This window comes from Brachyhypopomus gauderio, chromosome 18 (genome assembly GCF_052324685.1).
Source record: "Brachyhypopomus gauderio isolate BG-103 chromosome 18, BGAUD_0.2, whole genome shotgun sequence".
NCBI lineage: Eukaryota > Metazoa > Chordata > Actinopteri > Gymnotiformes > Hypopomidae > Brachyhypopomus > Brachyhypopomus gauderio.
Window position 1 is genome coordinate 15,448,863 of NC_135228.1, and position 25,752 is coordinate 15,474,614.

Here is a 25,752-nt window from a genome sequence, read left to right on the forward strand (position 1 = left end):
CAGCAGGTCATCTTTGTGTCACGGAGGTGCCAAAGCTGGTAATTACACTTTAACATTTTTGCACATTCCCCTCACTCCCCCTTATATATGTGTGTGCACACACATATACGCACACTCCACCCCCATACACACACACACATACACAAGCCCCATCCCTCTGCGGGAGGACTCAGGACCAATGGCACAATTGCGAAAGCTGCACACCTCAGTGAAGGATTCTCCTTTGAATTTCTGAATCTCTTCACACCGCCTAAAACATGTCCCTTTCCTCTGCTCCAGGAAACATTCTTATGACCACGAGAGGTTTTCCAGCATTGCGTTTAATCCAGGGTTGAAGTACCAGAGAAAGGATGGAGGAATTTCATAGCTGATTTCAAACAAGTGTGTGACCTGCGTGAAAGACTACCTGTCTGAGGCAGACGCATAACTCTTTTGCCTTCACCTAATACAAAGAAGCTTTTTTGCACCGTTGTGATAAATTCGCCTTTTCGTTTTCAACAAGGGATCTAAGTTAGTCCTGTACTTTTGCACAACAGTTCTGAGAACTCACAGGGGGAAAAAAAATCAAGGTAATGAAATCTAAAATATTTTTCAAGCGGTTAATCACAGTTAATAATGTCAGTCTTGTAATAATTATAAACCTGTAACAATCATCAATTTATTATGAATCCCGGCGTGTTTGCTATATTTGATCTTTCCTGGAATGGTTTTAGCAACTTGCGTAGAGTTGTTTAATTACCCAAATGCCGTCGTGGTTGTTCGGCTTGACCTGTGCGCAGACCCCGGAGCGCCATGGCCTTCGCAGACCTCCTGCAGCAGGTGGGCGGCATGGGCCGCTTCCAGTACCTGCACGTCACGCTGCTGTCGCTGCCCGTCTTCATGCTGGCCTGCCACAACATTCTGCAGAACTTTGTGGCGGCCGTGCCGCCACATCACTGCATCCCCAGTGGCAACTTCTCGGTCCCTGGGTTCAGCGCCGAGGAGACCCTGCACGTCGGTGTGCCGCTGGACCGGCACGGCAAGCCCGAGCAGTGCAGGCGCTACGTCCGGCCGCAGTGGCACCTGTTGGGCGGCAACGGCTCGGTGCTGCCGGAAGACACGATACAGGAGGGAGAGGTGGAAACAGAGGGATGCGTAGATGGCTGGGATTATGACATGAGTGACATGAAGACGACCATCATCTCAGAGGTGGGGGGAGAAAGGGCTTCTTTTGGAGAAGTACAAATAAACAAACAAACAAAATACCAAAACGACCACAGCTGAACCGTATCACATATTCACTGTGTGAGATGTTCTCTGTTTTTTCACTTACAGTGGGATTTGGTCTGTAATTTGCGATCTTTTAAGCGGATTGGACAAACCTCCTATATGGGAGGGGTGCTTGTAGGCGCATTGGTCTTTGGAAGCCTCTCTGACAGGTAGGGATTACTATATCAAGTTATAACAAGCATTCAGTGACAGACTACACACAAATTACCAATACGCATATATATTGCACATCAAATGGACATGTTGTAGAATGTACATAAAATAATCTGGTATGTAATTTATTAACACAAGAACAGAGCAAACAAATCCCGTATCATTACTGCCAAAGTCTGAACTGCACTGGAAGATGGAATTTCCACATCAGTGAAGTGAGGGCAATTACATAAGGACTGCCTGCCCAGAAAGTCAGAAATCGACAGAGAGAAACATCTGTTAGGAAGTTTATGCACATTAATAAGGGGGAATGTTTCAGCTTCAGACTGTCGTTGGCGTGCGTTCTGTGTGGCTGCGCCGTACAGCTGAACTGAACCGTGTTGCTGTGGCAGGTTTGGCCGACGCCGTTTGCTGCTCATCTCTAACCTGATCCTGGCGGTGGCGGGGACCTGCACGGCCTTCTCCACATCCTTCTCCATGTACTGCGTGTTCCGATTCTTCTGCGGAATGGGCCTGTCGGGACTGATCCTCAACACCTTCTCCCTCAGTGAGTATCCACAGGAGTGTTTGATGAAGCTTCGGCGCAGACGGACCGTCTGGCAAACCGTGGACCGGTGTGTTGGGAAGGGAGGAGAGGATACAAGCATCATGTCCAGCAGGGGCGTTTCTAAGCCAACCTGATGTGCAGGATTAAGGAGGCACGTGCCAACCCTCGTCTGGCCAGAACAGTGTGTGTGGTGTTTTTAAAAGGCCCTGTTCTGTTGCTTCATTTCCTTACTTTATTCTCTCTCTCTCTCTCTTTCTCTCTCTCTCTCTCTCTCTCTCTCTCTCTCTCTCTCTCTCTCTCTCTCTGAGTGCTTCTGCTGGTTCTGCATCTACTAGGTTTTTTTCTGCCTCTGTTATTCTCCCTCTCCTCATTGTCTCGCTCATCTTCTCACTGATCTCACCCTTCTGTCATGAGAAAAGAACTGAGACATAAAAGTGCATGTGATTTTGGTTTGGCATCATCAGGTCATGCTCACTAGATGACAAGCTTGCAAACTGAGCAATTTGCCGGTTATCAGTGGCGGACTTAGCAATTTGGGGGCTCAAGGCGAATTTAGCTAGGGGGCCCATCAACATTAATATGCGAGAAATAAGTTAGCTAATCAGGGGGCCTCTACAGTGGGCTGCGGTGGGAGGGGCCCAAGGCAGTTGCCTAGCCACGCCTCTATGCAAAAACCGCCTCTGCCGGTTATATTTCTCATTTTACAAGCTTGTGCTGTGCAGGTAGCAGTATATGTTTTTGGTGGTTATAAGTGACTTATGTGTTGTTATGTGTCTTCATTACCTTGAGTTCTGTGTTTCTTAACTTTCTGGATCATTATGTAAAACACTGCCAGTGTTAGTAGCTCTGATGACTTCACGTGGTTTGCGTTTGATGAGTTCAAGTGTTTGTTAAAAAGTTAAAAAGTAAAGCATCATGTTTTTCATACTTTTTACTTTTTAACCCCATGAGATATTACATTGGCACTAATTACATCCCTGATGTCCACCACTTAAACCACTGAAAGAATGGAACACCAAGAGATTTCTTACAGCCAATGCACCTTGTGTGTGAATATTTATATATACAGAGAGAGATTTTAAAAATTGTAGAAAAGTACACAAAGTTTCCAGAAAAACAGGACGTTTCAGACAGAGGTCCTTCATCAGCTGTGCAAGCAAAGCGCTTCACACTGTGTACTTTGCTTGCACAGCTGATGAAGGACCTCTGTCTGAAACGTCCTGTTTTTCTGCAAACTTTGTGTACTTTATTACAATTTTTTATATCTCTACATATCTTACCTAAGTACACTGCTGTTATATAAAAAAGGTACTTTACATAAGATTAGAAGATCTTTGCCAAGAAATAAGGATGTAATTTATTAGAATTAAAATAGATATTAAAAGCAAGAGTTTAAAGAAAAAAAATTAAGAGTAATTAAATAAAGTAGGGGTTAAATGGTTTAAAATAATAACATTGAGAAAAATAAAATAAAATTAAAATAAGGAATATATTAAGAATTAGGAATAAAACAAATAATGATAATAATAATTGTGAATGAAACTGTAAATCAAAATTATGTCAACTGCAATGCCACAGTTGAGGTCAGTGTCACAGGAACTGTAGTAACAATATCTAACCTTCACCAAAAGTCTGGCCAAACAGGTTATCTTTGAAAACATCTAGCGCAGAGATCGCATATCTGCAAATTCATCAGTAAAATCTTATACAGTGCATGTTTGGCACATTTACAGTATATAAAATGTACTCTGTGGTATTTCTGCTTCTGATCAACACTGGAATGTGAGATATTACAGGCAGGCAGATCCAGGCTTAGTCTGAAATGTGCTGCTAGCATCATCACTGTAACAGCAGCGACCCAAAAAATATCAATATGAAATACTATTTTAGAGGTGTCCTCTTCCACTACAGCGGATGAATGGGGGTGCTGTTGGCGATGTGGTAGACGGTTGTCTTTACAGAGGTGGTTGGGGTGCCACAGGTGGTGGGGGCTTCTTAGATGAGGGTCTGAGAGATGGGGGTGGGGATGAGGCACTAGATGTAGGTGGAGGGGGAGCTGGACAGGTTTTTCCCCAGACTTGAGGGTTGGCTGACAAAGAAAGCGACGTGCCTTGTCCCAGCCGATACCAGCTTCTGCATTGTTACTGGGAGGTTCAGGAGTGAAGGGGGTTTGGAGATGGAGAACAATGTAGAGTCCTCATGGAGTTGTGGTGTTCCTGTAATCTGATAAGCTCCATTATGGCTCTCATCCGAGGTCTGCAGCTCCATCAGGGCATCCACAGGGCGGGGAAAGATGTCGTGGCTCTGGAGTGATAATATCCAGTGGTGGAACTGGGTTCTCGGGTGCTTGTACCAGTATGTTGTCACTGGTGGGAGTAGACAGATTGCGCACAGTTCTGCATCTCAGCTAATCAATTCCCTCTGTCCTAAAAGCAGTTTGAGCTTGTCATTAAATGCTGTTTGACCTACATCTTTTGAGTATCCATGTGCTTAGTCCGAGTAACCTTACGAAAGTATTTGCTGACCATGCAGGCAGAGGAACGCAACGCTTTCTAATTGTGCTGAAGAGCTTATAAGTCTATTTTGATATCTTGGACTCCTGCTGACATCTCTGAGTAGCCATGTTAGCTTTAGTTTTATCAGTAGATGAATAAGCATCGGTAGCTGGAGTAGAAGACAGGACTATATATAGCTCGTCCTTTGGGTTTGGCCCCAACCCGGACCCACTGGTCATTCCTGCCATCTGTGCTCACGGTAGCGGCTGTGTTCATGTCCACTGGCCTGGATCTGCGTGTCACCGTCGCTCACTTCTCCACTGAGCCACTGAGCCAACTCCCACACTCTGGAACTGCACAAGGCAATGCCGACTTTTAATAAGCTCCAAAAACGCTGTCATTTTCTGGAGGATATTGTCGCAGTTCTGACAGCACATGTGTTCAGAAACCTGAGGAGCCGTTTTCTGATGTGTTTATTTTAGCATCCACCAGGGGTTTTCCAGTTTCAGTATATGTGGCAGTAAATTTGAAAAATATGAAAATAACAAGAAAATGCTACCAAATTTGACTCTGTGGTTCTTTGAATTAATCTCAGATACCGTAAATGCAAAAATAACTTTTTGAAAGTAACTACTAATAGTAAATAGCAATAGTGGTAGTAAATAAAGAGTAGCAAATAGAAAACAGAAAAGGAAGTTATACACACACACACACACACACACACACACACACACACACACACACACACACACACACACACACACACACACAGTATATCTATCTTACAATGGACATGGTGACATCTAGTGGTGAAACGGAGGAACTGAACAGCTTCCCTGCTCCTGTCTCCACAGTTGTGGAGTGGATCCCCACTGAGGTGCGGACAATAGTGGGCACAGTCACGGGCTACTGTTACACTATAGGCCAGATCATCTTAGCGGTGGTGGCGTACTACATCCGTGACTGGCGCTGGCTCACTCTGGCCGTCTCACTGCCTTTCTTCGCCTTCTTCCTCTACTCTTGGTTCGTATCACTTGCTCCCTAACAGAGACGTCCGCCATGCCTGATATTTCTATTTTTCTCAAATGACCACTTAGTATCTGGCATGTAATATCCAAATTATACAACTTATGTTAAGAATATGGTTTTCTAGCTCTCCATCACAAACGTGCTTCCATTTGATTGAGTAGTTCTCCGGTCTTGCAGGTGGTTTTTGGAGTCTGCAAGATGGCTTGTACTGAGTAAGAAGCCCGAGCAGGCAGTCAAGAACCTCAAAACTGTGGCTTTCATTAATGGACGTCAAACTGAAGGAGAAAAAATTAACTTGGAGGTGATGACAGTCAAAAGGCTCATTGCTAGCTTTGCAATAATCTAAATCGTTCTGTAAGCAGTTGTGTGTGTGTGTGTGTGTGTGTGTGTGTGTGTGTGTGTGTGTGTGTGTGTGTGTGTAGGTGCTGCAAGGGTCCATGAAGAAGGAAATGTCTTGCTCACAGAGCAAATACAGTGGTGTGGATCTAGTGCGTACCCGGACATTGAGAACCATCACATTATGTCTCAGTGCAGTCTGGTCAGTCACTACACTACATTGTCATTCTTTAAGACTGCGTGGAACATAGCTTTGTAATAATCACAATCATTCACTTCATTATTTTCTTTATTAATACTAATTCATGTTGTGAATTCTTGTTCTTCTAGGTTCTCTACAAGCTTTGCATATTATGGTCTATCCATGGACTTACAGAAATTTGGGGTGAACATATATTTGATCCAGGTGATCTTCGGGGCAGTGGACATTCCAGCCAAAGTCATAGTTACAGTAGCTATGAGTACAGTAGGGCGGAGATTATCCCAGTGTGCTGCACTCATAGTGTCTGGAGTCACCATCTACATCAATCTGTTGGTGCCCTATGGTGAGGACGACATTCTGGACTTCCTAACATCACTGCTGCTGGGGAGTAGTACCTGTGCAAATGAATATTACAATATTAATATTCAATATTTTAATTATTTTAAAATATAATGTATTATTTTAATATATAATATATATATATTTATTAATAATGTAATATTATAATAGGAGTCTCCAAACTCCAAATAAGGTGTTGTGCATTCTTCAGTATCTTTCTGTCCTGCAGTATGTTGGACTTCTGTCCTTCTCTCTGATACTTTTCCTTGTGTCCAGATCTGCAAATAGTGCGAACCACTCTAGCAGTGATCGGAAAGGGCTGTCTTGCTGCCTCGTTTAGCTGCTGTTACCTTTACTCTGGGGAACTGTACCCCACAGTGATCCGGTAATCCTCCTTCTCACTGTCATCACCGTCATTTTACCTAAAACAAACACACAGGCACACCTGCGTTATAAGGGATCTAAATTCAGTCTATAGTCTGGACTTACTGTCTCCCATGGAATGTTCATCTCTGTGACCCAAAAGTGATGAAAGTGATGTCATGGAAGAGGACTTCCAAACAGCAGCTGATTCTGCCTACATTTGAACCCTGACAGCCAGAACGGCATGGGATGGGTGACGATGATGGCGCGTTTTGGGGCCATGGTAGCGCCAATGGTGCTGCTGCTGGTTGAGGTGAAGGTGTGGCTCCCGGGTTTGATCTTTGGAGGCGTGCCCATCCTGAGTGGAATCTTCGCCTACTTCCTGCCTGAGACGCTCAATATTAACCTTCCTGACACCATCCAGGATGCTGAGGACTGGTGAGTTGTGAACACACCTGCTTCTCCACTCTATATCTATATCAGGTTTAACTGCTGGATTCTGATAACTATCACTATTTCACTGTACAATTTTTTTCTCATATAAATACCCATTCTCATTAAATAGGATAAAAATACTTTAAAGACTTTTAATACTCTGTAAAATGGCTATAATCAACTTCAGAGTTCTTTTTAACCTCTGCCACCAATGGAGTCTACAGTCTACAGAAGTCTCCGTCCAAGAACATGCGTTCATAGTGGACACCCTTCTGCCTCTTGCTTGCAAAATAATTAACAGTCAGCCACCAGACCATTTCCAAATCTTTTGTTGCTGAATAAAGAGGACAGAACAAACAAAATAAAACAAAACAAACATTTTTCTTTTTCACAGATGGATATTTAAATGGTGATAGCTATCAAAATTGACTTTTTTAGTCAATTGCCTCCAGCAGCGTTAACTTAAAACCAGGGTGAAAAGTATTAGAAAAAAGTTTTATTTATTTATCTGTTTATTTGTTTATTTTAGGGGTTCCAAAAAAGAACATTTTAAACATGATTCTACAAAAGAAGAACTGGCCCTAAAGGAGCAGGTTAACAGCACACAGAAGGAGGTAGCATGAGACCTTACTCCATGGAAAGGGCGTAAGAGCGGGTTTGACATTGGGGGGGACACATTTGCTATCAAATCAAAGCCCGCCCTATCCTCTAAAAATATTACTATAAACTGATTCCACTGTAGGTAAGGTAGTTAATCACTGTATGCATAGTGACATAGAACATTTGTGGAATTACGTTAAATTGCAAATAAATAAATAAACAAAATACAACATTTTCTGTACTTATGTTTATTATTAGATAAATCCAAATTAAAGGACACTTTATAAACTAAACAAGATACTCAATAATACATGATACCGTTGTCCACAAACTTTAAATAAATTATGCATGCAATGTATGGATTATATTCAGATATAACCAAAAAAAGATTGTATGCTCTCTCTAGGAGCTGAGCTTTAAGCATTTAGACCCACGGTCTATGCTAGAGAACCAAAATATTTTCTTTTCTTATCATTCACAGCTACAAATTCCTTGCAGATTGTCTTTTTATCCAACAAATCAAGCTTATTCTGATGGACATGACAGATAGCGACAAGGTTAAGTCTGTTTTGAGTCACTGTAGAGCGAAGCCACGTCTTGAGCCTGTGGAGGCCACTAAAACTTCTCTCTGCCTCAGAGAATGAAACAGGGACTACTAAAAGCAACCTGACCAGAGCTTCCACTTGCTCAAATAATCCACGTACCCTTGAAGGCAAAGCACGAATGATCTCTGCAGCCACTGCTCTGATACTGCACATTCTTTGTACCAGTATTCTCCTAATAAGGTGATGCATAATATTTAAAATAATATAACAGGTTTGATTATTATTATTATTATGTCTAAACTCTGTTGTATACTTACACTATCTCCAATCTTTTTTTTTTAACCCAGGAGCGTTGTGTCCTGTGGTTTTATTTTTTTCTTTGGTGGCATGCTGAAATGAAATGACAAAAAATGTATGTTAAGGTTTCTTGACTATACAAGACTAACATTAATGTTAGACAGTAAGGCTGTGTCCCAAACAGCACACTCTGGAACATTCAAACCATGGTGTCCTTTTATTTATTCGTTTGTTTATTTGTTATATTAAATTTTTTACACATTCAGTGTAGTAGCAGTCTGCAGTTTGGGACGTGGCCAGAGAGTAATGTAACTTTTCATTTCAGAGAGCTTTCTGACAAGTGTTAATATAAACTAATATAAACGTTAGCTCACCCAAACCCTCCTAGTCTGTTACCATAACAGCACATTACAATAAAGCTGTTTTATTGTCATATATATGGTCATATAGTCACGGACGTAATTTGGGGGGGCCCGGTCCCCGGTCCCGGTCCCCTGCACTTTTTCAAAAGCCGGTTTTGGTCCCCTGCAGTTTTTACGGTTAAAAAACAAATATTTAAATAGCGACGAATGCATGTTCCCCCCACTTTTTCAAAAGCCGGTTTTGGTCCCCTGCAGTTTTTACGGTTAAAAAACAAATATTTAAATAGCGACGAATCAGGCACTAGGACCACGCAGAAAACGACCGCTCCGAGTTCTCGCGGTACTTTGGCCAGCATAACAAATGGTTTTCAAGTGGCTGGTGACACTGGCGATGGTGGGTGCCACTTCTGAGAGGCCGGTTACATTAGCGGTTGCCACTTCTAATCGGCATGTGCCGATTGCGGGTGACGAGGAGAGGAGGCAGTTAGTGATGGACAAAACAGTTCTTTTAGAATAGATGAACTGAATAATTAGAATCAGTTCACTAAAAGGATTCGTTCACCGAATCGTTCAGTGGCGAGTGTAAATTGTTGGGGTGGTGTTGGTGGTGGTGTGTAAAACGGATTATATTATATTATCCAGTGGTTGGCGCCAGAGCGAACTAGTAACTCATTGAATCATAGATATGGATCAGAGGTAAATGAACTAGATTTTTTTTCGGCGTGAGAAATCGGATGTGTGGCATGAGAGCGTGTGAAGACCAGTGTTGGGAACGTTACTTTAAAAAAGTAATTATAGTTACTCACTACTTGTTCAAAAAGGTTAGTAACTGAATTACTCTATAATAAAAGTAACTCGTTACCAGGGAAAGTACCAAATTACATGACAAATAAAATAAATGACAAATTATGACTGGACAACAGACTTTTATTAAACCCAGTTGCACATGCCTTTAGATATGTTTTATCATAACTCTTAACATGCATGATGTAAGCATGAACTTTTAAACTTCTTCCTCTACACATTGAAATTAAAATAAAATTTTATAAAAGTTAAAATAAAATTAAATATTTCTCCTTATTTCAATTGCAAACAATATAATGTGCAAAACAAAAAGATCTTCTCAGTAAATACAGAGTGCAAACATCCTCACACGACACTGTGGTTTTCACAGCTTCACAAGGTCTTCAGCATCTCTGACATCGCAGCTGTCAAATGTGTCATGCTTTGGGTGTTTGGTCTTAACTCTGGACGGGTGAGAGCTGCTGTTATGGCAGCTTGCTGCTCGAGATAACGAGCCAGCATATCTAACGTGCTGCTCCATCGTGTCGTAATGACCATGATTAAAGTTGTGTGATGGCAAGTTTAGCTGTTTCTGCTTGGAAATTAACAAAGCTGTAGCCGTTGAACTCCGATGAAAAAAAGCAGCAATACGTCTCATCCGCCCGAGCAAACGGGTGATGCAGGGGACACAGAGGCCAGCTTGGGTTGCAAGATTTATAGTGTGCACAAAACACTTAATGTGCGGCTTCAAGCCCGCCTCACGCACAGCCACGTCTGCACTATCTTGGACTCTTCATAGAGGTTCGGGATCACTGTATGGGTAAAATGCGTGCGTGATGGGATGGTGTACTAGGTTCCATTGTGAGAAGGAGTCGCCAAAATCCTTGATTTTCTACCACAGAAAATGGCCTCATATCTGCTGCGATGAAAACACCTTATCGCTGTGGCGCTTGACTGTGGAAGTTAAGGTCCGAATGTGTTTGTCAGCGGTTTGTTGGTGTTTTCTTCACAGGTGCTGTTGTTAATTTGAGTACTGAGCTGTGGTGGTGCGGCATTATTTTCATACAATGTTTTCATATGGTCCGTGGCTTATCAGTCACTCTCTTACCATTTATCATTTCCGCCGGGTACCCAAAATGCTGCCAAACAAACGATTTGAAAGTGGTGGGGGCATCTCCAATAGTAATACTTTTGGAGTATTTTCCCACGTCATTCTGGATGCTTGCTGTATCACAAATCTTTTAAGAATCAGCATTTTAGGTTTCACTTACAATAACAACCTGCTTCTTCTTTTGTGCTTCCCTGTATGGAAAAGAATCATTCAGATTGAATTCTCAGCTGAATATAAATGAAATATATTCTATATCTCTTGCACACTGATAGAATTAATGTACTCACACATTAGATAAATAGCAACAATCACCACAGTGAGCAAAACCAGTAGAACTGACACCACAATACCAGGAAGCTTATCATCCATGGTGTCAAACACCTTGATGAAACAGAATTAGACATTTAAAAGAGAAAAAAGCATACACACAACAAAGAGTCACTGGACATCATACATTATGTGTACTTACATTTTTACTGCTTTCAGGAAGAGATGTGATAGACTCGTTTACTGAGTTCCCTATTTTTTAACCAAAGGAAAAGAAAGGTTAAAAGAGATTAAGAAGTGGCATCAGTTGCATTCCACAAACACAATCACACACACACACACTATTAACTAAATTCTGTACCCCTTGCTGTTTCAGACTGGCTCCACGGTCTGGTAGTAGCAGTGTCAGTTATATTCACTGGTGCAGTTGATACAGATTCTGTTTAGAAAAAATATATGTAACAAAATAGCAAAATCTATCAAAATCAAGCAAAATTGCCATTGTTTCATGAATTATTAGCAAGGGTTTATAAAATATTTAGATGCTTATATGCAAAGCATGTTGAGTATGTTAATGACTCTAGATTAAACATTCTGTATTTAAATTATAAGAGCAAATATCTTAAAATACGTGAAGTTTCATTATACAACGTTTTTACTATATTCCATCCTGTCTGCTGCTCTGTGGTTCACCAAGCCTGGTTTCTTTTGTCAAAAGACAACAAAAGGGATGTAAAACATCATTTTAATAATCCTAAGTTATGGTGATACTAGATTTAGTCATGTCCTAAATTTAGTTACATTTAACGGAACCCTTATCAGGAATCACTGGTGCACTGGTTGCATATTTGGATTTGGTGTTGTTCAGACTAATTAACATAAGGTGTCAGACATGCTTCTCTTGAATTCTTACCTTGCATGATCTCTAAGCGGACTACGTTCTTTTCATCATTAAACCATCCAGGCACATGCACCCGACAGCCGTATATTCCAGAGTCGCTTTGCTTTGCTATGAGGATTGTTAAAGATACATCTCCGTTCTGTATGTCTCCAGGGAGTTGATACCTCTCAGATGTTTTTCGTGTCACTTTATCTCCATCTGTTGCAATAATTTCAGATCCACACCCAGTTGATGGTATTTCTCCTCTCATCCAGCATATCTCACATTTCCCAAGATTTATTGTGTTATACCTGCATGGGAGAGTGACCTTCTGGCCTTCAAAGCCATGAACTGTCATGCCCCTGCATGTGCATACTGGGTAGAGGGGAGGAGTGTTTTTAAAACATTTTGCTGTTTGAGATTTTAGAGCACTGTTGCAGTTCAGGTTCACAGGTTCTTCTGGAATAAAACTATTACCAGAGGTGTCAATTCCAGGTTCAGAATTCAGGCTAGATTTCCAATTAGTGCAATCCAGGTAAAATTAGTGGAATCGACACAATTTAGGAAGCCTGAGCAAAATCCTGGTGAGGATTTTTACTTTCTGAACCTGGAATGCCCATCTCTGACTATTACTATCTAACCAAATACCAGGCAGTTGTGATACTTCCATTCTCTTCATTAAAGGTAACATAGAAATACCATTTTAAATAAGTCATTAAAATTACACAGTGCATGCAAGAAAAGCAAACCTAAATTAAACTTTATTTCATATTGTGTATTTTTTACTGTAACACATATTTGCAATATGTTCAATATTCCATTTTAATTCAACTTGTTATCTTTCATATAAATTATGTAACCAGTAGACCCTTATCTCAAAAATATATATCTGAATTTGAACACAATAGCTCAGGGGTCACCAACCTTTTTGAAACTGGGAGCTACTTCTTGGATACCAATTATTGCGGAGGGCTACCAGATTAATACGCATCAATCGAACGAAAAGTTGGGGGGGAGCGAAAGTTGTTTAGCTGAGCTGGGGTGGGGGGTGCGTGTGCGAGTGTCAATTGCAACTGACCGCTAGCAACCGCGGACAATCTATAATAGTAGCAAAAACATAAACGATGCAGCGCTTTGGTGCATGGCACTATAGTTAGCTATTTTTAAAACAAGCCCGCGGGCTACTCATCACGTCCCCGCGGGCACCACGTTGGTGACCCCTGCAATAGCTGTATATCATAAAGCAACTAGTGTGCTAAGCTAAGCACTCTACCTGAACTTTATTGAATGGTTTCACCTACCTGTGAGGCAGTGAATAATCAAGAGTGAAGAGGACCAGCTAAGAAGCATCTTCATGATGATGTTGTTGTGCTGTAACTCTATGAAGACAACAGATTCTCCCCAGTCACATCTGAGAGGTTTTCACTTGTTTGTGCTCATGACTTCCTGATGTAATGGGAAGTCATGCTTCTGTGTTGCTTCACTTCTTACCATAATCCCTTGTGCTGCTAATATTAATTAAATATTATTAAATGAAAATGAAAAGATTGAAAGTGAGAGTCCTTAAAACTCATAAATTAAGTCACTTGAATCTATTCTCATTTTATGCTTTTTTTTTTTTTTTTGCCTTTTGGCATTGGCAGGCATTACTGTCACTAAGGTGAAATGAGACACTAGAGGCCAGTATTGGACCAATCTTACAGAATATAATGACCATGCTAATTATTATTTGACTGAATTCACAAGTTGTAAAGTGCACAAATCATGCGTCAGTTTCATTGTTGTTTCTCACTAACTGCTTGTGCATAAAATAGCTCAGCTGTTAACTGGATCATCTGGATATGGAGACCATGTCAGAATAAATACATACATCCAGTATAAATATATACATGCATACATGTATTTTCATTCATTTACAAAAATATAGTATGTAGTGCAGTGTATGAGTGTGCAGTGTATTAGATTTTAAACAAAACAATGACTAATGTCCAAAGGTAGAATGGCATCTTTAATGACTTCATGTTCAGTTTGTCCGTGATGTACCTTTGTGATCAGTGCCCAAAGTTTACAACCCACAGACCTCATCAGACTCTGGTTATGTTTCCTAGCAATGCACTGCCAGATGTGGAATACAGCAGTTTCAGTTCCTCATTGTTTTGTAGGCCGTGGACATCAGTAAGTGAGGTACTAAAAGTTTGTTACAGAACCATTTTTTTCTCTGTTCATTTATTGTTGTGGCTCACATCACAGCTGGTATGTCAGTGCTCACTAGTAGAATTGTGAGCTATGAACCTACATTTGCAACCACAGAGCTGCACCTTGTGCATTATGCTCAATTTAGTGAAAGTAAGCAAAAGAGGAAACATTTCCATTTTGTTTGCACACGGAGAACACTGATGTCATAGAACTTTGTGATGATTCAACCCACAGTATAATTTTACCACACTCCTCATCCATATTTATTATTATTTTCTTTATGTAATAACAGATATTTGCCTGCATTAGACACCCAAGCAAATGATTCCTAGGGAGGGACTATGTAAAATATTACAGAGTCATACTTTTCTCTTATACATACACTGCCAGAAGGAGATAATATGTATGAGCAAATAAATGTTCATTAAAAAGTGTGTGTGTAATACTATTTAGTGGGTGTGAAATAATATTTTTTAACCAACAGTTTCCACTTCCACTCTTGTCAGGAAAACAGTGGCAAGTCCTACACAGACATATGGAAGTCCTGCACAGTGGTCAGAGGGATTTTAAACCATTCTTCTTGCAGGTGGAGGAAAACGTTTCCTGACTCGCTCCTCTAAAACACCACAAAGTGGCTCAATAATATTTAGATCTGGTGACTGTGCAGGCCATGGGAGATGTTCAGCTTCTGTTACGCCCCTCCCAGTTGTTGGACTCGGGTCTAGGCTACAGGGGAGGAGGAGCAAAAATGACTGGGTTTAGGTTGTGAGATGTTAGGCAAGACACTGGAGAAAACCTTGTGAAACCTGGTTTATTTACAATGTTCAAACCTATACTGGAGTCAATGGGTCCCCTGCCTTGGGACCCTGCAGTCATACTGCAACATCAACATCCAGATGCCATTGTGCTAATAGTGTACAGTAGGTAGTGTGGAGAATTGCAGTTTTCATTGAATATTTTATCATGGTAGGGCTACTACAAAAAGAGTGATGCTTCCTGAATGTAGAACAGATTGTAGTTTAACACTGTATGAGGCTGTTTCTAATTTAATTACTCAAGTATGAATTTTAAGTAGCAAATAGACTAAATGATGCATCTTCAATTAGGAAAAAATTATATATATTTTAACTTTTTTGAAGGTAACAACTTAGTTTTAAACCTTTTTATATGTGAAACTTTGTTTCCTTTTGTGATAGTTACAATACCAACAAATAAAACATCTCAAATAGTTTTTATGTCATTTAATAAACTGATGGCTCCTGAGTTCTCCTGCCTTCTTTCCTCCGTTTCCTTCTCCATTGCACTTTCTTGTACTGATGTCGTGTCTGCCTCATATCTGTTTTGGTGTTTATGCACAAAACCTAATGCCGAGTTCAAATAACGGTCAACGCAGCAGTCTTTTTAAGATGTTTAAAAAAGGTAGTCTTTTCAATTACGCTGAGAAGACTACAACTCCCACATGCCAATTATTCCTCACATATCCCAGAAGTACTTGCTCCTTTCCCCAAGCTTCGAATCTATTTCCTGTGACCAACTTTTCAATCGCTCGCTAAGAAAAGCTCACATTTTGAAGCAGTAAGATGTCTGGACTTCTTCGAGGAGTTTTGCGGCTTCGCACAGCTCCGGTTCTGCGGGGCTCGAACTTTGCCCAGCGAGCCAGCATCGCCTCAAAACCCGCCAAGCACGCAGTGGGATCCGTCGTAAGTACCGGAGTGTCGCGTGACCCTGGACGCTGGATGCGCGCGGCGGCCTCGCGAGCTAGCGTAGACAACGAGCTAGCATAGCCAGTAGCTAGCCAAAAAAAAAACACACACACACATACAGCAAGTTAAGTCAGTAGTGTTTAGATAAATTATCAAAAACGTCGTCAAAATGAAGTACAACGTAAAATATTTTTAGACGGACGTGCTGCCTACCTACACTATAAAGGCGTCTGTGTCCGTCGTTAGCTGCCTGCTACCTCGGCTCCATCTTTCTAGCTAACCAGTCAGATTACGTGGAAAACTCGAGCAACACCTACAGTATCAACCACCCATGAGTTTAACCACGTTAACGTCAAACCTGTAATAATACTTAGACTTTTTTATCGTATAACTAATTTAGCCATGCAGCTTACGTACTGTATCAGTATATTGTCCCCTGCTGAAACACCTGATCATCCATCCCATATTAATTTCATACCTTGGTACATTTTATACATTTGTTAGTTGCATGATTAGCCATGTGTATACTACGAACCGTTAATTAGGATGCATGTAACTAGCTAGTTAGTCTTTGGCAGTTTTTAACTAACACATTTAACGCTATGAGGTCCCCTTAAACATCAATATTGAGCTATATCAATACATATGTCCACTAAATAATCATAATCATGTATGTATATGAGCAATGGAAATGGTTAATGGGCGAATGTTTGACCCTATTTGTCATTTGTAATTTACAGGAGACCGTTATTGGGCTTGGTTTGTTTACCCTGGTCATCCTGGCTCCGTCTGGTTGGATCCTGGCCAACCTTGAGAGCTACAAAAAGCACTGACCCTGATGCCATGGACCATGGAAAAATCGTCTCTACGTCATTTTCCTCTACATCCATCTATATTGGGACCAATGTCTTATGTTACCCGTAACTCATCTGTAACAAGGAACAACTCCTGAGCCACTTTTCTACCTCTTCATGACTCAGTTTACCTTCTTCCACCATCTCCAGTCTCCAAGACATTGAGAAGTCAGTTAATGGCAGCACAATGACTTGTAAAAATGGGTGATTCTCTTAAGGATGTTACACACTTAATAAATTGTTATTGAAACCTGAACTTTGCTCTATCTTTTGAACAACACTACTGAAATATATTGATTTCGATTAGGGTGCGAATGTGGCTTTGAGCCTCCAGTACAGATATCAGCACTGAGGCACATACTGGGTTAGATGGGCTTGACGTTGGCGTGAGTCCGGATGTGTTGGGTCACGTGACAGGAAACACTAGGGAAACATGGCGGAGGAAGAACAACAAGAAGGGATCTCTCAAAAAGAGTTTGATGGTGAGAAATATTTCACTAGAGTTGGTTTAGTTTGTGGTTTTGTAAACAGGCTCACCAAGCAAGCGTTTATTATTAATGGTAAACGAATGACAGGTATTTGGGAGCTCCTCTGACGCTGGCTTATACGATAGCTAGGAAGTTAGCAATGCTAACATATCGCCAGTGTTTCAGCGTCAGCCCTGTTTACATGTTTGCAGCAGCACTGCAGCTACTATGAGTTCTGAATATGTTTTATTTAATCGTCCACAGTTTTATATTCCGTACATGTATCTATAATTTTGTTAATATGTAAAGCAGCCTTTATTATTACATATATTTACATATTATTATGTAACGGTGCCTTATTTAATGTCTGTGAGTACCTGATGGGACCATATACAACATACTCGGACTCTGCATTCTAACCATTTATTTAACCATTTATTCTGTGTATGTGCCTTTTGCATATTTTAGTTAGACTTGGCTACCAAACGGCAAATCTCATCTTTAACCGTTGCATGTGCAAATAAACATTTATTAAAACGCTTTCAAATGTAGAGTCACCAGCTTTAATGTGATATTTTTAGCCGCTAGCTGCTTCCGTTATTTTTCTTTCTTTTCTTTTCTTTTGATGGAAATTTTAAAGGCAGAGCCAGTTTACTTGGTGTAGAAATCATCAAGTTTGTGTTTATTTGTATACTTTTCATTAATCACTACACAACCATTTATTTTACTGCTCATGTGACCTAATACTATTACTTAATATTTTAAAGTTACTTTTATGGCCATTTTCCCGTTCTGGCATCTCTCAGGTTGGTATACTTCTCTGGTTAAATCCTCATAAAAAAAAACTACCCAACTGAGAACCTCCAAATTTCCAAAAAAACAGCCACTTTTAATTTTCTTTAGTAGTTTATATTTTTTCTACACAATACATATATGTTTATTTTATTTATATATGCTCCATGATTTCTTTCAAGGTTTCATTACTTTTTTTGTCTACCCCTAAACAATTTATCAGATTTTAGCTTCAGACATCAGAGATTCAGGGAGCAAGGTTTCTAATTATAATCCACTACATAGACAAAGAACCTTGTTTTGAGCATGCTGTAGAGGTTTTGAGAGAGGTGCGAATGTAAAAATGCGTGTGGCTTGTAATTTCAGTTGATGTGATCTGAGCAGTCAGAATAATTATGAATGAATGAATGTTCAACTTATATAGCGCCTTTCTATATACCCAAGGACGCTTTACAATTTTAACACAGATACAACTCTTACACAACCAATCACACACCGGCGAGAAGCGGCAGCCAATTGCGCACAGCATACTCTCTACCGGGATCCACAGCCCCCTGGGGGACTGAATGGGGTGCAGGAAGGGGAGAGAGGACAGACCCTAGTGGCAGAGCACCATCCACCACTGGGCATACAAACACATTCATGCACAGACACTCAGACAACTGTTTTTATTGGACATGAAGACACACAGACACACTCAGGGAGAATTTGTCAGGGAATCAGGGAGGGCCAATTTACCTAACCTCCATGTTTTTGGACTGTGGGAGGAAACCAGAGACCCCGGGGGAAACCCACGCAGACACAGAGAAAACATGGAAACTCCACTCAGATAGGGACTTGAACCCAAGACCCCAGTGCTGAGAGGCAAACGTGCTAACCACCAAGCCACCGTGTTGCCCATTATTATGTTTGTAAAAGTGCTGAAATAGTGAAAATACATATCAACTGTTAGTCTATTGACAGTGTTCTGTCTTTTGGGCTTGACCAAAGCCTGAACAAAGAAAGACAGGTGCTAAACATAACAGCTAGTCAGTTTGTATCAAAACCACCCTGTACTGACACTTTGGTACTCCAACAGAGGTCCTCTTATGAGTCAGAAAGCTCCAGTTTGACCACTAAACTTACAACCAACCTGCCTTGCTTGCTATAATTATTTGTTATGGGTCTTCAAGGTCACATTCTAAATAGAAGTTAAACACCTAGATGGATCGAGCTAATGGTCAAAATGTAACATTGATAATATCTTCATGCCTGAAGTTGATTAAATGTTTATAGGGTTCTTCAAAACCAATTCTGGATCGCAGTAAGATGTTGTCAAATGACTGGATTTGGTTGTTTCTTTACTTTTAATTGACAAAGCCTTCATTAACACACTACCTTTTATCACAGGGTTGAATTGTCTTGCATATGATGAGGCTATAATTGCACAACAGGACAGGATTCAACAGGAGGTAATACATGTCCTGTGAAGTCCAATGTTGTTGTTTACTTTGTAAGAAGGCCAAGTATGATTATTATCTGATTATTGTCTTATTTCAGATTGCCACCAGCATTCCACTTGTATCAGACTGCCAGGACTTAACTATACTAAAGAAAGAATATGCAGAAGATGATGCCATATATCAGCAAAAGATAAGGGTAGGAACCTCATGCAGATGGATATATTTGCACTTTTCAGTCCACATCTGCAAAAGTGGTGGTAGCCTGTGCTATCCTGCATTTTGTTAATCTAAAGAGGATTCCCCCATTTTTTTGTTTGTTTATTTTTTGTTGTCATTTATTTCATAACATGTAATTGGTGTGTCTGAGAGAGGGTTAAAGAGAGCCTTGTTCCATAGAATTAGTGGTGTGTTTCATCAACAGGATTTGCAAAGGAAGTACTCATTCATACGCAAGACTCGACCAGATGGGAACTGCTTCTACAGAGCCTTTGGGTTCGCATACCTGGAGTCCTTGCTGGATGATAGCAAAGAACTGCACAGGTAATCTCCAACCCCACTGCAATGCCCTGAACAGCACAGGTAGCCCTCTTCCTCACCATAAATCAAAGAACTGCATGGGTAATCCTATAGCCCACCACAATCAAAGAACTGCATGGGTAATCCTATAGCCCACCACAATCAAAGAACTGCACAGGTAATCCTCTGCAATCCTGACTTCTTGTATAGGCAACAGCATGTTTAGAATATTACTCTGGCCTACAGGTTCAAAGCCATTGCTGCCAAGAGTAAAATGGACCTAGTGAGCCAAGGTTTCACCGAGTTCACCATAGAGGACTTTCACAATACAGTAGGTGGATCTGTTTTAATTTATTTCAACACTCATCGTAGTTTTACATTTGATCCAGAATAGTATCTAAAATGAATTGTTCCTGTCATCTGGATCTGTATAGCTAGTACCATCTTTCTCAAAGCTTGTTCGATTGCCAGGTTCTTCTGGCCGCTGTCTGGGAGTGCAGTATAATCTAAGGAGTGTTGTGGGAATGGGCTACAGCCTCATGGGGAACGCATGCCGTTTCTTCTCTGCCGCTGTTAGTTCATGGACCTGATCGAGGCGTGCGACAAGCAGCCATCCGTCAGCGAGCTGCTCAACTCCTTCAACGAGCAGAGCGTGTCCGACTACCTGGTGGTTTATCTGCGGCTGGTCACCTCCGGCTTCCTGCAGAGAGAGGAGGACTTCTTCCAGCACTTTGTAGAGGGCGCCCGCACCGTCCGGGAATTCTGCCAGCAGGTGATTTGGATCCGGTCCGTGTCCTTCTCTCCACCTCAGAGCAGGGCTGTTCGGTCGGAGGATCACTGTGACCGTCACTGGCGTTGAAAATCATTTTAGGACTCATTGTTTTTTTTTTCTCCATATCAATATTGTTCATTGATTGCTTTGTTATATTGCTGTAGGTGTTGTATGTCATGATCCGTTCTCCGGTGATTCAGTAATATTAAAGATCAGAGTGTTGTCCTCTCTGTTGACCAGGAGGTGGAGCCCATGTCCAAAGAGAGTGACCACATCCACATCATAGCTCTAGCCCAGGCGCTAAACGTGTGTATCCTGGTGGAGTACATGGACCGGGGGGAGGGAGGGACGGTCAACCACCACGTCTTCCCCGAGGACGGCGAGCCGAAAGTGTTCCTCCTCTACCGGCCGGGCCACTACGACATTCTGTACAAGTAGGTGGTCGGGACGGGCGGCTGGCCGAGGATCCTGGCACTGCTGAGGCTGTTGTTGGACTTCCACGCTGTGAAATGTGAATTTTAGAGCCCAGCAGGTGATCTCACTGTCATCTCTCAGCACCCCAAAGACAGTCCTAACGATTCTGTGACTTCAGACACTGGACATTGTACAGTTCCTTCTTTGTTTTTTTTTTTGCATAACCCCAAGCCCGTCTCTTCTGTAGTCACCACTTGATTATCTTTTTATTGGTACTGTGCTTTATTAGTGGATTTGTGTTCCTTGTTGTGTTTGAGCGTGAGAATAAACATTTTGCAATAAGCGCTGTTTTCCACACTGGACTTGTCATTTAATTCGAGCAAGAGTTTTAACATCACAATGTCGTGAATGTTTATTTATGCATGCACTGCACCCTGAGCACGTCAGAGCAGAGCGGTGAAGAAGTCTGCCACTCGGCCATCGCTCTGCTCCTCCAGTTTAGCGTCGGCGCAGAACGGCGGGGGGACGAAGACTTCGGGATTCTCTATACCGACGACAATGTCATAGTAGCTGGGGAAGAAGTGGAGGGAGAACTGGTGAAGGTCTGGTTTCAAGAGACCCGTGTCCTGGTGCAAGCTGGACTTATAGTGTGGTGGTTGGGTTAGCATGAGCGCTACAGTCTTATGTTATATCCAGGTGTAGAAGTAGCTTGGTTTAACAATGAACTAAATCTATGACCTTGAAATGAATGATTAACAAGAATGGCTTTGTCTTTATCAGCTGTGTGTAACATGAATTGTAAAAGGGTTGAATAAATACTGCAGTCAGCCAGTAGGTAAACACCCCTCAACATTAAACGTGTGAAATTCTCCTCCACGCCTTGATTCCACTCTACGGTGCTATAATCATGCTCAATAGTCTTGTTTTCTTCAGACTCACAAGCTGAATTGTGAGTTAGCCACGATTATGTCAACTCATCATCAACTTTCACATAAGCACAGCCCTGCCAAAGTAATAACGGCCTCGGTGGTCCTCTGGAATAGTTTAGAGAAATCTCATTTCATGGCAGGCTGAAGAGGTTGATGTGTATATGATTCTAATGCCAGTGAAATGTAAAAAGTTTTTGTCTCACAAACACCTGTAATCGATTAAGATTCCAAGTTTCTTCCTCATAGGTACAAAACAATGCCTTGTAAACAAGAGGAAGCATGGAACATGACAAGTTTTATAACATTTTATGTAACCTTGCCTTGTGACTTCCATTAGCATAATACTCGTTTGATGTGCTGCTGCACTGTGGCTGACTCCAGCCTGTATGGTGTGTTCATGCTTTATTTAAAAGTCTGCATGTTTCTTGCATGTGCTGTGCTATAATTGCCCACCACTTCGGTTCTCTTCAGAACACCCACCTTGCAATAATGTATCCGAATTTCTCAACATGATAGAGGAAGGTGATGGGGATGCAGCCAAACTCCGTGACGGTCATCGAGTAATTGGCTAGAAAAGATGCCCAGGATGCAAGAGAGAGATAGAATGAGAGAGAGAAGTCATCACTGCAGTGGTCAGTGGTCAGTGTTGACTCTTGGCTATATCATCAGTGGTCAGTGCAGTGTGGACTCTTGGCTATGTGGTTAGTGGTCAGTGTGGACTCTTGGTTATGTGATCAGTAGTCAGTGTGGACTCTTGGCTATGTGGTTAGTGGTCAGTAGTCAGTGTGGACTCTTGGTTATGTGATCAGTAGGTGGTGTGCAGTATAATCTCAGCTTCACCATGAGCCTCAGGCATTGACCCCACCCAGGTGTTGACCAGCACGCCCTGTCCAGGCGCAGACAGGGTTCCCAAGACGATCTGGGCTGTGTGCTGGGCATCATGGGGAATCTCAATAGGAGTGAAGTCCAAGCCGAGAGGCCTCTTCACACAACTTTGGTTTTGGTAACTGATCTCATAGTAGATCATCTGAGAAGACCAGACCACATGCCAAATGTTTTGGAGTTGACCACACTCAGAAACCTCAAACCATCTCTCATGATCCAAATCCCAAAAGGTGATTAACAATATGGCCAGATCATTAATCAAAGGATGTTCTGTAGTTAAAATGTCTCTATATCTTTGCACTCTTTTGTACCTCTCTGAAGAGCATTAGTCTGTCTATATACTGAGTCTGGTTGGGGTCCTTTTCAGCCGCAATGACACGGATCCTCTGTTCAAATGCGTCATAGTACATCTGCTCAAATATCATCGTCTTCTCTTCAGGATACATCTGTATGTGTGTGTGTGTCCGAGTGAGAGAGAGAGAGAGAGAGAGAGAGAGGGAGAGAGAGAGAAGATCTCAGGACAGTGCTTCTCATTGGCTTCACAGCAACTTAACAGGGGGCATCCACCAAAATTAATAATAAACCAGTCCTGACATGACAGGCCTACTTACCACAGTTAACTTTCCTTCAAGATATGGTGGGGACTCTGTGAGAAAGAATAGAATAATGTGTTCGGGTTGGCAGACAAGTTTTTGAGATATCCATATTTAAAAGAAAAAAATAATAGCAAAAAACAATGTAAAAACTTTCGTGAGCAATAAGTTGAAAACGTGTTGATGGTTATAAGGCCTTTTGCCAAAGAACATTCAGCTCTGCTCTGAAATATTGTCCTGTTACGTGCATATAGATAATAACAAAGTCTTTCAGTCTTCTCATTACAGCCAGCGGCTGTTTAACCAGTTTACAATGATTACAGGTTCGGTTGTCATCAAGATGCTCCTGCATTCTTCTTAAGAGGCAGTTTGTCCCAGAGCAGAGCGAGTCGCGAGCGTCTGCGCGTCGGACTTACTGCAGCGGTGTGGCGTCTGAGCGCGAGCGCCGGCCAGCGCGCTCAGGCCGAGTGTGAGCAGAATGATGGTCCGCATGCTTCCTCGGGATCTCGTGGACGCAGGTCGACGGCAGTAGCTGGACTTTGGGCTCCAACCTGCGCGCCATGGGCTTTTGTACCTGCCAGTTTGGCACCTGGCCGACACTCCGGCCCCGTCTTCTTGCGTCCACGATTTTACTCTGGCCCCGCCTGGCTCAGCGCAGGCCAGTGGGACCAGAAGCCCATGAGAAGAAACGTGGTATCTCAGAGGGTATCTCGCAAATTTCCCAGCACATCTTACAGATAAAATCGTGCAAAGCTCCCACTTCTGATGTCATGTTGAAGCAAGTCACGTATATTTTGTTTGTTTTTTATCGTATCACATCTGTTTACATCCTTAGTGCATGTTAATGGCAGGTGCATACAAGGAATTACAGACGGCACCTGATAATGTCTGAACTGGAGTGACCGATCCAGAGTCGTACGACAGTGGGATTACAGTTGGTGTATTCATTTGTTTAACTTAGGGCAATGTTCAACTTGAAGTGCTAGTCATATGATTGTTTACAGCCTGTCCTACCCTGATAGAACATGACTAATTATTGTGATGAATGCAGGAAACATAATGCATTTTGTAATTTAATTCTCAGATCTTTGGTGCTGATTATAAAAACGGAACAGGTTTAAACCTAACCTGGACCGTTAAAAAAATCTAAACAGCTAAAGCTATTCTCCTCCAACTTGGAGTGAAAGAGAACCTTCGTTTATGAAATATATTGCAAGAAGACCCAAGATTCAACATGTGCAAAACATTCTTGAAACGTGATTGCGCTGTTTCAAAGGCTTTTGAAGGTCAGTGCCTACAGTTAAATCTCCCTCGCTCCCCCTCTCTCTTTATCTCTCTGAAAGTAGTTCACCCTTTCTAATAAAAGTTATCATAAGGTTGAAGTGTTTAGTATGACCTTTAAGTACAGTTAAAGTGCAGCATTTCTGATGTTTCTCCAGTCACTTTAGACATGCCTTGTGTAACGTCTGGCGGAGAACAAGGATCCAGAACAACCTTTAATGCTTGAGGGAACTTCAACCCCAAAGGTTATAACCTAGTGTCATAAACATAACAATTTCCTTTCTAGAACGTGAGCCTCGAAAATAATTTAGCAAAAGATCATAATGATTTATGACTAGTACTTACTTATTTAAAAAGATCGAATTAAGTATTAGGTTTAAAAGTGCTGATGATCAGGCTGTTTAGCGTAGTGGATCGAGTATTTAAGAAATGTTTAGTTGCAAACACTCCTTGTCAAGTTTTTATATTTTACACTATTCTCCAACAACAAATGAGTGTTTGAAATGCAAAGTTGTTGGAACGTGCTGGATAATAAATGCCACGTACAATTGATTTCGAAAATAAAACCAATAATATTGCAAATGTAAAAGCAGAAAACATATCCTAATTAGGCAAGATTATAAGAAGAAATAAGTATTTTCCCTATAAGTGTCAGTGGTAATAGAATATTTCAGTATGTCAATGTAGGCTTCACACACAACCTGCTCGGGCCTTGCTCAGTTTCCATAGTGCCCAGGTGCTGCTAAAAATGCAAAACAATAGCAACCACAACAACAACAACAACATCAACACCATGGTTTGTGAGTCAGGAGGAAAGGAGAAAGGGCTGGGTCACGACTTAGTCATTCTCTTATTATCAACACTATACAGTGTCGTCTGGCGGTTTTTCCCTGCG

At 41.5% G+C, this 25,752-nt stretch overlaps 5 protein-coding genes and 1 long non-coding RNA gene across 8 annotated transcripts; 3 read left to right on the top strand and 3 right to left on the bottom strand.

Annotated features, from left to right (window-relative positions):
* Positions 1-129: 129 nt before the first annotated feature.
* On the top strand, positions 130-10,381 carry slc22a6l (solute carrier family 22 member 6, like). Of its 2 annotated transcripts, none has more exons than XM_076979467.1 (12): positions 130-569; positions 780-1,188; positions 1,315-1,418; positions 1,815-1,969; positions 5,319-5,487; positions 5,671-5,794; positions 5,916-6,031; positions 6,160-6,374; positions 6,647-6,755; positions 6,968-7,171; positions 7,698-7,813; positions 8,250-10,381. In XM_076979467.1, the coding sequence occupies exons 2-11, from the start codon at positions 793-795 to the stop codon at positions 7,789-7,791; spliced, it is 1,686 nt and encodes a 561-aa protein (XP_076835582.1). In that variant the 5' UTR covers positions 130-569; positions 780-792; the 3' UTR covers positions 7,792-7,813; positions 8,250-10,381. The 2 variants fall into 2 exon arrangements, with proteins under 2 accessions (XP_076835582.1, XP_076835581.1); XM_076979466.1 differs by having other exon boundaries at positions 7,698-7,782.
* LOC143481445 (hepatitis A virus cellular receptor 1 homolog) lies at positions 9,700-13,391 on the bottom strand. The gene is made up of 7 exons (XM_076979470.1): positions 13,315-13,391; positions 12,325-12,388; positions 12,047-12,232; positions 11,495-11,572; positions 11,336-11,385; positions 11,154-11,247; positions 9,700-11,057 (listed from the first exon to the last, which is right to left on the bottom strand). Exons 2-7 carry the CDS (start codon positions 12,359-12,361, stop codon positions 11,023-11,025), a joined length of 480 nt encoding a protein of 159 aa, XP_076835585.1. The 5' UTR covers positions 12,362-12,388; positions 13,315-13,391; the 3' UTR covers positions 9,700-11,022.
* A 2,367-nt stretch (positions 13,392-15,758) lies between these two features.
* Positions 15,759-16,659, bottom strand: LOC143481448 (uncharacterized). 2 transcript variants are annotated; one of them, XR_013122029.1, is made up of 3 exons: positions 16,330-16,659; positions 16,126-16,225; positions 15,759-16,000 (listed from the first exon to the last, which is right to left on the bottom strand). It is a non-coding gene; the product is annotated as an uncharacterized LOC143481448 (long non-coding RNA). The 2 variants fall into 2 exon arrangements; XR_013122028.1 differs by having other exon boundaries at positions 16,126-16,659.
* On the top strand, positions 15,790-17,022 carry cox8a (cytochrome c oxidase subunit 8A). The gene is made up of 2 exons (XM_076979471.1): positions 15,790-15,909; positions 16,653-17,022. Exons 1-2 carry the CDS (start codon positions 15,790-15,792, stop codon positions 16,743-16,745), a joined length of 213 nt encoding a protein of 70 aa, XP_076835586.1. The 3' UTR covers positions 16,746-17,022.
* Positions 17,023-17,165: 143 nt separating this feature from the next.
* Positions 17,166-21,526, top strand: otub1a (OTU deubiquitinase, ubiquitin aldehyde binding 1a). The gene is made up of 7 exons (XM_076979468.1): positions 17,166-17,248; positions 19,415-19,476; positions 19,565-19,663; positions 19,889-20,007; positions 20,230-20,314; positions 20,561-20,755; positions 20,996-21,526. The coding sequence occupies exons 1-7, from the start codon at positions 17,200-17,202 to the stop codon at positions 21,191-21,193; spliced, it is 807 nt and encodes a 268-aa protein (XP_076835583.1). The 5' UTR covers positions 17,166-17,199; the 3' UTR covers positions 21,194-21,526.
* On the bottom strand, positions 21,343-24,165 carry epdl2 (ependymin-like 2). Its single transcript, XM_076979469.1, has 6 exons — positions 23,993-24,165; positions 23,595-23,629; positions 23,295-23,429; positions 22,939-23,125; positions 22,579-22,666; positions 21,343-21,739 (listed from the first exon to the last, which is right to left on the bottom strand). The coding sequence occupies exons 1-6, from the start codon at positions 24,066-24,068 to the stop codon at positions 21,613-21,615; spliced, it is 648 nt and encodes a 215-aa protein (XP_076835584.1). The 5' UTR covers positions 24,069-24,165; the 3' UTR covers positions 21,343-21,612.
* Between the last annotated feature and the right edge of the window lie 1,587 nt (positions 24,166-25,752).

Excerpts from the sequence above, each read along its gene's own strand:
- slc22a6l (XM_076979466.1), top strand. The coding sequence starts at position 793 with ATGGCCTTCGCAGACCTCCTGCAGCAGGTGGGCGGCATGGGCCGCTTC. Across the intron at positions 5,488-5,670 it reads GCCTTCTTCCTCTACTCTTG|GTGGTTTTTGGAGTCTGCAA; the intron begins GTTCGTATCACT and ends CCGGTCTTGCAG. Across the intron at positions 7,172-7,697 it reads ATCCAGGATGCTGAGGACTG|GGGTTCCAAAAAAGAACATT; the intron begins GTGAGTTGTGAA and ends TGTTTATTTTAG.
- LOC143481445 (XM_076979470.1), bottom strand. The coding sequence starts at position 12,361 with ATGGCTTTGAAGGCCAGAAGGTCACTCTCCCATGCAG. Across the intron at positions 12,233-12,324 it reads AAGGTCACTCTCCCATGCAG|ATGGAGATAAAGTGACACGA; the intron begins GTATAACACAAT and ends TTATTGCAACAG. Across the intron at positions 11,573-12,046 it reads CCGCTTAGAGATCATGCAAG|AATCTGTATCAACTGCACCA; the intron begins GTAAGAATTCAA and ends TTTTCTAAACAG.
- cox8a (XM_076979471.1), top strand. The coding sequence starts at position 15,790 with ATGTCTGGACTTCTTCGAGGAGTTTTGCGGCTTCGCACAGCTCCGGTT. Across the intron at positions 15,910-16,652 it reads AGCACGCAGTGGGATCCGTC|GAGACCGTTATTGGGCTTGG; the intron begins GTAAGTACCGGA and ends TGTAATTTACAG.
- otub1a (XM_076979468.1), top strand. The coding sequence starts at position 17,200 with ATGGCGGAGGAAGAACAACAAGAAGGGATCTCTCAAAAAGAGTTTGAT. Across the intron at positions 19,477-19,564 it reads AGGACAGGATTCAACAGGAG|ATTGCCACCAGCATTCCACT; the intron begins GTAATACATGTC and ends GTCTTATTTCAG. Across the intron at positions 20,008-20,229 it reads GATAGCAAAGAACTGCACAG|GTTCAAAGCCATTGCTGCCA; the intron begins GTAATCTCCAAC and ends TCTGGCCTACAG.
- epdl2 (XM_076979469.1), bottom strand. The coding sequence starts at position 24,068 with ATGCGGACCATCATTCTGCTCACACTCGGCCTGAGCGCGCTGGCCGGC. Across the intron at positions 23,126-23,294 it reads GACTAATGCTCTTCAGAGAG|ATGATCTACTATGAGATCAG; the intron begins GTACAAAAGAGT and ends TGGTCTTCTCAG. Across the intron at positions 22,667-22,938 it reads GTCAATGCCTGAGGCTCATG|CCAATTACTCGATGACCGTC; the intron begins GTGAAGCTGAGA and ends CATCTTTTCTAG.